Below are 10,546 nucleotides of genomic sequence, written 5' to 3'. Positions count from 1 at the left end.
TATATATATATATATATATATATATATATATATATATATATATATACACATAGTTCTCCTTGTTTGAAGCCCTGAACATTATATAATGCTCACCAAATCCTTGCTTCCTTATTTTGAAAGATTCAATACTGTATTATTGCAAAAGTTTAAAACAGACTGTGATAAGTTTATGATAGATGTGCCAATCACATTTTTGCTTGACTTTAGAAGACTTAAATTTTTATGTCCTGCTTTCCCCTTGTGGATGCTCTTTCTCCTGTTGTATATTAAACAAACTGGGGCAGGTAGGTGACTCAGTGAAAGAAAGCGAGGTCTGAAGGCAGAAGATCTTGGGTTCAAATGTAACCTCAACCTCTTTTTCTCTGTATGATCCTGAGGAAGTTACTTACCCAATTGCCTAGCCCTTATCCCTCCTCTGCCTTGGAACCAACACATAATATCAATTCTAAGGCAGGAGGTAAGGGTTTAAAAAAACCCAAAACATTAGCCTGGCAGATCTGAGTAGTACCAGGAAAAGTAATGGAATAACTCTCTGACTTGAGTGTTTTCCAGTTTAAAAGCTAAAGGAGAGTAAAACAGAAAGTGAAGACTTAAATTTCTTCCTTTCCAATTGTCACTAATCATTCCTGCCACATTATGTTTTAAAAAAGAAAAGGGGTGAGGGAACAACCTCAGGAAGGGATGTTTTTCAGTATGTTAGTGATAACCCCAACAGGATGAAAGGTTCTTAGTGATTATCAGAAATGTCTCTGCAGTTGTCCAGGCAGTTCTAGTAAAGTGCTGCCATATACACAGTTCATGTATGTAAAAAAAGTTTTCTCAATTCTTAAACTCAGCTCTCAGCAAAAGAAATTGATAGAAAATGTCATTCTTGTTAAGACAACAGTGTATATAATATCAGGCAGTGAAAATTTTTACTTGATGAGTAAAAATTTAAAATTTCTTACCTTCTATTTGATTTAGTGATTTAAAACTTGCTTTTAGATTTAATTAGTAATTTTTAAAAACACTAAATATTGAAGTTAGAATATTTATAGAAAGTTTAGGCAAAGTAAAATTTAAAATGACTTATTTTATCCTTGCCTGACACAAGTGAATGCTGATTCCTACATTAGACAGTCTGCGGTATAGTGAACTGTGCCTGTTCTTTGAGAACAACTGCTTCTTACCATTTTTCTTGGGTACCTGTCATACTTTTATGAATTCAGTATCATTATGTTTGATTCAAAAATCATGGAATTGGATGCTATGAATGTTGGAAAGGACACATCAGCAGTATTAAGCTAGTTGTTCGATGTTTCATTTACTCTATTTTCTTCTTTCTTATCTTGTCAAAAGAATACTGCATTGCCTTTTTAAAGTTAGCGTCAGCTCCAAATGATAACCAAAGAACAAAGGATATAAGTAGTTCATGAACTGATGAGTCCTAGAACTTTGTATCATATAATAAAATTATTGCTGGGTAGGAATTTTGGGGATAATCTAGTTCAGCTCTCCATTTCCTATTTTATACATGAAGAAACTAAGGCATTAGAATATTGTTACCTTCTCTAGTGGCAGAGGCAAAGCTTGGACACTGGATTCCCACCTAGTCCAATCTTCTTTCCAATCTACCATGTTGCTAAACCAAATATGAAACATTCATGTAAGCAGAGAATACAAGGCGTCTTTTTGTTATTTTTATACAAGAAACAGGTTACCCAAAACACCAAAAACTGGTTGAATCTCTGGTTTCATATTGAATACATGGGATTCACATCGAGTACATGGTGAGGATTTAGGAAGAAAAGACATAAAATAGATCTTTATAATAAGAGCATATTCTAAGTCCAGAGAAGTCTCAGGATGCTACATCTCTGGAGTTTGACCTCTTTCTTTCTGTCCCACTCATTTATCTCCTGGATTGGGCAAGTGAATGTTTCCAGGGAAGATTATATGTATACTTGATTCAGTTATTTTATGCAAATTTTGTAACAAACAGGTTTTATCTTTTATAAACCAATTTATCATTAAGGAGTCCTTTTCAAGAATGAATAGCTGTATAATAAATAAATGCTACTGCATAGGTTTGATGTGTACCTATAGCATTATCAGTCTAGATTCTTGATACAGTCTCATGAGAGAAGAGATGATGATATCAAGTACAAGAATGTTTAAGGAATGGTTTATTTCAAACTGCGGAAATACTGCTTAACTTGTTTTTCAAAGGAGCTCAGTCTCATTTCATAATCTAAGAGTAGTAGAGTAGTAATTTGAGAGTTATGTAGAACCTTGGTTGCCCATAGTTCATACATATACCTTCATTGACTACAAAATTGTCTTGCCAAGTTCCTTTAATCTGACTGCCAGCTATACTCCATTGCTTATGAAAGTAGATATTTTGTTATACACAGAACAATAAGCCATAAATCTGACTGCATGGATAGATTCATATTTGCTTATCATAACAGTGCATATTGGGAGATGAGTATCTCACATGCATTAATAGACCTCAGTGCCTTTGGTACTTGTCCCCACACTCCTACATTATAGAAAATTATATTTTAAACCCAGTTTTTAATGTGAAGCTTGCCAAATTTTGAAATTATTGAATTTTTTTGGTCTTTTTGGTTCTAAAAGATATGCTAGAGTGGTGCACAATTCATCTTTTGCCTTTTTTCTACCCCAAAGTGTTTGTACATAGCGGATCCTGTCTAAAAATGTCAATCAGAGGAGGACACAGATTATCCTGGGTTAAGAGAAAGTCAGTAATGCTTGCTTCAAAATTCCTTTCAATGAAAATGATTTCTTAAATTCCCTAATTCCACAAAGGCAAAAGCAAATTTCTTTTTCAGACATTTTGACTTAACACCTCTGAAAAGAATGAATGATGACATTTTAAAAATTCAATATTTGTGACCAACAATGCAAAGTGTTTGTTGTGGTATTTGATTATCAAATGAGTTATAGAAAACACTGACGTTTTTGTTAAAAGCTCTGTGGATTCAGTTCAGTCTTAGCAACAGGTAAATCATGTTATTAAATGAGCAGAAAATTTCAAGTTGTTGCTTAAGTATATAAAAATACCTCTGCCGTGAGGGAGATTAAATGTTCTTCGCTAGATTTGTGCTGAATTTTCCAGTGAATGAACTTCAAGGAACGGTGATGGAATTCAGTGGCTGTTTCTTCAGGGCAACTTCATTTTCTGTAGTGTACTGACAGTTCGCTGTCCAACAGCATCACTAGAAAGAAGACAATAGTAGCAGAAATGATAACATAACAGAGCATTATTGTGTCTTTTAAACTTACTGTCATCCAGTTTACCTTTTTTGTGGATTGTAATAGTGCAATCATTCCCTTTAGATCTCAATCTATTCTGAAGTTAAATTTTTGTTGTTGTTTTTGATGGAAAATTTTTGTCAGTTATAATTTTTTTGAACTTAAAATATTTTTATTAAAGAGAAGTAAGAAAAGTATGATCCTTGACTTTTGAATTATTTAAATTTAACACTACCACTACTTACATGTATATTTGTATATGTATATATACATAAAGTTAATCATTTAGATGTACTAAAGACATGACTATAGTCACTTCTTAAGTGATCTATAGGAATGGAGAAGAAAAAGGGGTATGGACTATTGAAACTTCATAAATTAAGCAGAGCCCTCTGTATCCTTACCTCTTTCTTCCCCTAGTAAACATTTTCTCAGAACACTGATAAAAGTAGTACAACTCCAGGGTTGAGTTGAAGCATAAAAAACAGTAGCTAGTAGCTTCATAGTCTTTAAGTAACTGATGATATTGCATCAGTAAGAGCTTATGAGAGAATTAGAAATAGGAACATTTCTAAAAACAAAAAGTAGATCCCATAAAATGGAGGGGAAATAAAAATACCTTTCAATAAGTCTGTAAACCTATGAGCATTAATAATAGATTTACACATTTAATTATATAATTATATTCTTGGAGTAATTTATTAGCTCTTTTATTTGAGTTAGGTCTCAAAAGAACTCCTAGAAAGTAATGCCAGAAGTACCTTGATTGCCTAAATAACATTTTTTTTTTTTTTTTTTTTTTTTTTTTTTTTACGTTTTAGAACAAAGAGAAGTAAGGGCTAGGCAATTGGGGTTAAGTGACTTGCCCCAGGTGACACAGATAGGAAGTGCTGATGGCAGGTTTGAACCCAGGACCTCACAACTCCAGGCCTGGCACTCTGTCCACTATGGTACTAGATACCCCAAAATAACATCTTAAAGTGAAGAAATTGACCCTCAGAGTGGTCTTCCACTATGAGCTCAGATTTAACTATTCTTTTGATTTTTAAAAAAAAGTTTCTACTTTATATACTGCATTGGACCCTCTAAAAAGATTGAATGAGGCTTCTTACCTATTCACAAAGAGCTTATCCCTGGGAGAGCAAGAACATTGGAATTTATGTATTTTCACTTCCCTAGTTTTCCTGTGGCTCAGTGATCTTAAGAGTCAAGGAAAACTAGAAGAAACTCTGTGAACTTCTGTAACAAAATCCTTCTGCTTTCAGATACCTTCTTGACCTCTTTTTGGTTTTGCTTTAGTTTTCTTTTAAGGTTGCTCCCTGGGGCTGCTAAGTAGCTCAGTGAATTGAGAGCCAAGCCCAAAGATAGGAGGTCCTGAGTTCAAAGCTGACCTCAGATACTGCCTAGCTGTGCAAGCTTGGGCAAGTCACTTAACGCTCATTGCCTAGCCATTACCAGTCTTCTACACTGGAACCAATAAACAATATTAATTCTATGATGGAAGATAAGGATTTTAAAAAATATTTATTTTTTTAAAAGTGCAGGCTAGAAGAGGTATACCAGGCATTGTAGTGAAGTGTGTCCAGCTTGGGTCCTTCCTTAAAATGAAAGCCAGAGAAACTCACCAATGGAAGAGAAAAGTTAAAAAGACAGAAACAAAAGAAAAGGGGGGAAAAGAGAGAATACTTTCATAGAATAACTATATAATCAAGAAAAACAAATTATTATATTGGCCATGTTCAAAAATATATATCTTAATCTGCATCTTAAGACCCTTGCCTCTCTGGCAAGAGATGGGCACTTGGCTTCATTTTCAGTTTGTCTGTGTGTGTCAGAGTTTTTAAAACAACTTACTTAGGCTTAATATAACAGGAGTATCTGAAATGGCGTTGGTTGCCATGCAGTTTGATCTGGATTTAAACCTTACACATTTTTCACATGGCTTATTTTCATTAACTGTGCAATAGCAGAATTGTTATTCCTTCTATGGACTTGTGACTGTAACATGTTTTATTTACCTGTAAGGAGAAATAGCTTATGATTATGTTCTACTCTCTTCCCATAGAGAAAATCCCTACTAGTTTTAGAAAAAGAAGAGGAAGAAGAAAGAAGTAAAACAATAGAAAGTTTGAAGACTGCATTGAGGACAAAACCAATGAGGTACTTCTTTTTTTCCTATCTTTCTCTGGTCAGCTCTTAGCAGGAAGTTCTCTAGTATTGAAAATTCATTTCTGCCCACCCTGCCCTGCAAAGCTGCCTCTTCCATCATTTTTCAAGAGTTCCTTTGGGGTTTCATAGTGGCCGATGGTTACCCAGGTATGTTTCACAAGCACAGGTGCTCAGAATTGAGGCCAGCTAGTGTGCCGAGTTTCGTTAGATCTCTGCCTTATGGTCTACATCGATGACTGAAAAATAAAAATGTTCTCCCATTATCAGGTAGTTTATGTTGTTGGAGTGTTTTATGATGACAAAGCACTTTCACACGAATTATCTCCTTTGATCCCTCCAACGACCCTGTACAGATAGTTAGATAAGATATTATTATTGTTTGTTGGTAAGATGAAGAACCTGACCATAAAATATAAATTAGGTAGGATCTAACTTGCCTTCAGTCAATTAGTTATCTGGAAGAAACTTGTTTGATTCCATGTTCATGCTCTATAGGAAGACATTATGGAAAATGAGTCTTCTATTTTTTTTTTAAAGTCAAATCAACAAGCATTTATTTAGTGCCTAAATAATGTAGGAGGCATTTTGCCAACTTCTGGGGATACAAAGAAAGTTAAAACACGATCTCTTCATTCAAAGAGTTTATAATCTATGGAGAAGACAACATGCAAGCAACTATGAACAAGATAAAATGAGTCTTTTAAAAACAAAACCAAGTGACTTAAAACAGCTTTGTATCTCTTCAGAGTTTCTAAAGACAGTCTTAAGGAAAAGTCAGACATATAAGGATATTGATGTAAGATCTCAAATGATTTAACAAGTCCTGTAGGGGAATGCATACTTAAATAAATATTCTAAGATGCAAAGGATGAAGCAATCATTGCCGTATAGTACCTTATATTTTTATGGGGGAAATAACAAAAGCAAATGCAGAATAAATATAAGGAGAATATAAAGGAGGAAGAGTACTGGAAGTTTGGATTATCAAGAAAAGTTTCACACATGATGTAGTTTTTGAGCTTCATCTTGAAGAGAACATTTCTGTGAGCCAGAAGTGAGCATATAATATAGTCTTGGCATGGAAAATGGCAAGCATAAAAGAGCAGAAGTTGAGGATGGGCTTCTGTATCTGTTTGAAAAACAAAGGGAAAAGCAGTTTGACCGGATTATGGAATACAGGAAAGAGTATAAAGTACAATGAGTATAGAAAGTTGGGCCAGGACCAGGCGGTGAAAGGCTTTAAAAGCTCAACAGAGACAGTTCTGTTTGATTCTAGAGGCAATAGGGAGCCATAAGAACTGAATGAGAAGGACAATGATATGGTAATGATTTTTCTAAAGTATAAATCTTTTAGAGACTAGATTGGAATGGGTTGACCTTGAAGCAGGGGAATAAATAAGGAAGCAAGTGCATTAGGCAGATTGTGATGAGAGCTGAACTAATAATGGTGGCTGAAGAAAGGTAAAATTGAGATCAAAGGCACATGTAGAAGGGTTTGCTTTGGTAAGGACAAAAGAGCCACCTCCTTATCACATACTGGAGGGGGCAGGGAGGAGAGACTGGGCAGGGTGATATTAAGAGGTTTTGAAGGGGAATAGAAGGAATGCTATGAATGACTTCAGTTTTCTCAGTAAAGTAAGAGTGGAGGTCCTCAAATGAAAGAGTTGAGAATGAGTGAAGGATGGAAAGTTCTTGGAAAGAAGAGAAACTTGGAAATTAAGGACAAATAAAAGGATTGCCTTGCTGCCACAAGAACCCAGTCAAAGTTGAATTACATGACTATTTAGTGCACCAAATCACAGTTGTATTACTTCAGATATGTTCAGGAGTTCCTTAGTAGAAGCAAAGGAGGCAGATAGTAGGGAGTCATCTGAGGCTAGGTTTGGGTAAGAGTGGCATGAGTGGCAAAAGGACAAGGGAAGAGGGAGGGGGTAAAGAGTAAGAGTAGAGAACAACTGAAATTAAACTGAAATAAAATATATGGGCAATATATATTGGTAAGAGAAGAGTAAAGTCAGAGGAGAGTTAATAATCTGGGACAGTATCGAGGATAAGAAGTTTGAGTGGGGGCAAAGGATATATTTTGGGGGAGTGAGACCCAGGAAGAGAGCATTATAGAAGATTACAGTCATATAAAGGAAAATCTAAATTTCTAATTTTGAAAATGAAGCACTTGTGGATGATGGTGAGGTCAGAAACCTAACCAACCCTGTGTTTTAGCTCTATAGTGAAAACTATCAGAGAAAAGTTCCAATATTGGTCAAATCAAGAATTATGCATATTTTCTGCTTGAGAGTTGTGTTCTGTATTGATGGTTGGGGGGGGGTAGTTAGACAGAAAAAAACCTTTCAATTGACTTAGCTTTAATCCATTTATTTTCCTGACAGGTTTGTAACCAGATTTATTGATTTAGATGGCTTGTCATGTATTCTGAACTTTCTAAAAACCATGGACTATGAGACATCAGAGTCTCAAATACATACCTCACTCATTGGATGTATAAAAGCACTAATGAATAACTCTCAAGGCCGGGCTCATGTTATGGCCCATTCAGAGAGTATTAATGTAATTGCTCAGAGTCTGAGCACTGAGAATATTAAGACAAAGGTGGCAGTGCTGGAAATCATGGGCGCTGTGTGCCTGGTTCCTGGAGGTCACAAAAAAGTTCTGCAGGCCATGCTGCATTACCAGAAGTATGCCAGTGAAAGAACTCGTTTTCAGGTAGGTGGTCTCTCATTTACCTATAAGTCACAACTTGTAAAATAGAAAAATTTTTTTGAAATAGGACTATAAATTATCCCTTGCCATTTTGGAGATGATTATACATAATGTTACTTAAGAGTCTATCTAGTCTTGTTCTCTCAACCATCCTCATCTTGATCCCAGATGAGGATGAAGCTTTTTTTACTGACCAAATCAAAGTTATAAGGCCTAATGAACTGCAATATTGCTTTTTTTTAAAAATGGATTTATATTACATATTGAGAATTCTCATGTACTCACTTGATTTTAGGGGGACAAATTATGTGACCATAATTTGATGGTTATAAAGAACAAAAATTGAGGAACAAAATGATGTGTACCAAATACCACATGCATTTTCCATGTGGTTTTTGAATGTAGTAGCATTTTTAGGGGCATAAAATATCTTAAGTTGTAAATAAAGGAATCTCAAGATAATTAGATAATCACTAGTTTTTTAAAATTTCTAAGAACTGGAAAATTTAATAAAATTCTGATTCAACCCTTTTCACTATCTATTTGTGTACTTGATAGACGCTAATTAATGACTTGGATAAAAGCACAGGCCGGTATCGGGATGAAGTGAACCTCAAGACAGCCATCATGTCCTTCATTAATGCTGTACTAAGCCAAGGAGCCGGAGTGGTATGAACATTTTGCGCTATGATATTTAAATAAAAATTTTATCAAAATCTATTTAATGTCTATAGTTGGGAAAATTAAATGCAGTTAATTGTGTTTCCTTCCAGGAAAGTTTGGACTTTAGACTTCATCTTCGATATGAATTTTTGATGTTAGGAATTCAGCCTGTAATAGATAAATTAAGAGAACATGAAAACTTGACATTAGACAGGCAAGTCAAACTCTTAAGTTCTGATCATTCTCACTTTTACAACTCTTTTGGTTTTTTCTCTCTTACAATCTTATTGGTGTTTCTAAGGCATCCCTACTAGCTAGACTGTAGCAGGGCCATGAGAATTCCCAATTCCTCTAATTGTGTTTCCTTCCTCAATTTGTAGTCTTTAAAATTAGGGATTCTTTGAGGCATCTGGACTTCCAAATTAGGAAAATGTATGTATGTATGCTGTACATATTCCTTTTAATTATTTTTTGCTTCCTTTTAATGCTTTAGACCCTCTCTAAGTTCTGAGTCTGAGCCTTGTAATTAATTGTAGACATTCCCAAAATGCTTTGGCTTTCAATTGCATTCCTTTGATATTTTTAATTTATTTTGTCAGGCATTTAGACTTTTTTGAAATGCTCAGAAATGAAGATGAGCTGGAATTTGCCAAAAGATTTGAATTGGTATGTATATGCATGACTATTTTGATTATTGGTAAATGGCATTTTAGAGAAAAATGTTCTTCTATATTCTAGAATCCTCATTTTACATACCTAAGTCTGACAATTCTGATATATGCTAGCTGATATCTGAAATATTAGTTATAGTATAATATATGGTAAAAGAGTGTGTGTGTGTGTGTGTGTGTGTGTGTGTGTGTATGCATGTATGTATGTATGTATTCTTCCTCTTTCCCTTTTCCTTTGTCTCCTTCTACCTTCCTTTTTCTCTCTTATCTCTCCCTTTCCCAACTCTTTTGTTATACCATAGTCCTGAGATGTTTGAATTAAGTTGTTCAATGTAAATTTGCTTACTTTGCATTAAGGGAATCTTATAAAAATACCAGATGGCCTCAGAGGACCTGGATGTTTGACTTAGATTTGCTTTTTATGTGAAATAGGTTCACATAGACACAAAAAGTGCAACACAAATGTTTGAACTAACAAGGAAGAGATTGACCCATAGTGAAGCTTACCCTCACTTCATGTCTATCCTGTACCACTGTCTCCAAATGCCTTGTAAGTAGAGACCTTTTTTTTTTTTTTTAACCCTTGTACTTCGGTGTATTGTCTCATAGGTGGAAGATTGGTAAGGGTGGGCAATGGGGGTCAAGTGACTTGCCCAGGGTCACACAGCTGGGAAGTGGCTGAGGCTGGGTTTGAACCTAGGACCTCCTGTCTCTAGGCCTGACTCTCACTCCACTGAGCTACCCAGCTGCCCCAGTAGAGACCATTTTTAATGTGAACTAAGATTAAATGTATATTGGTTAATGTTTTGGATATAATCAAAAGGGAACACTTCTCCAAAAGAGCACTGATTTTTTTGGGTATAGACTAGAGATTCTAATCTTGGTTCAATGATAATTTAATAAAGCCACCACCTATTTTTTGCATGGTCTGCTGAGTTGAGTGGCTTTTTTTTGTTATTTTTTGCATTTTTAAAAATTGTATTTTAAATGCAAAAACTATTCTTAGCTGGATGGAAGAGAAGGTGGAATTTGACCCCAAGGTTATAGTTTACTGACTCCCTGGTCTA

The 10,546-nt window shown here is 35.0% G+C and overlaps 1 protein-coding gene across 3 annotated transcripts in view; it reads left to right on the top strand.

The window, feature by feature from the left end:
- The window catches only part of DAAM1 (dishevelled associated activator of morphogenesis 1), a 223,319-nt gene that overhangs the window by 145,016 nt on the left and 67,757 nt on the right, over nucleotides 1-10,546 (top strand). For all 3 annotated transcript variants that reach the window (XM_044664879.1, XM_044664882.1, XM_044664881.1), the window contains exons 5-10: nucleotides 5,324-5,418; nucleotides 7,815-8,148; nucleotides 8,704-8,814; nucleotides 8,919-9,022; nucleotides 9,408-9,474; nucleotides 9,912-10,029. In XM_044664879.1, coding sequence (XP_044520814.1) covers nucleotides 5,324-5,418; nucleotides 7,815-8,148; nucleotides 8,704-8,814; nucleotides 8,919-9,022; nucleotides 9,408-9,474; nucleotides 9,912-10,029 — 829 coding nt within the window. The remainder of the gene's footprint in view (nucleotides 1-5,323; nucleotides 5,419-7,814; nucleotides 8,149-8,703; nucleotides 8,815-8,918; nucleotides 9,023-9,407; nucleotides 9,475-9,911; nucleotides 10,030-10,546) is intronic.

Source organism: Gracilinanus agilis, chromosome 2, assembly GCF_016433145.1.
Source record: "Gracilinanus agilis isolate LMUSP501 chromosome 2, AgileGrace, whole genome shotgun sequence".
Taxonomy (NCBI): Eukaryota; Metazoa; Chordata; class Mammalia; order Didelphimorphia; family Didelphidae; genus Gracilinanus; species Gracilinanus agilis.
This window is presented reverse-complemented; position numbering and strand designations above follow the sequence as displayed.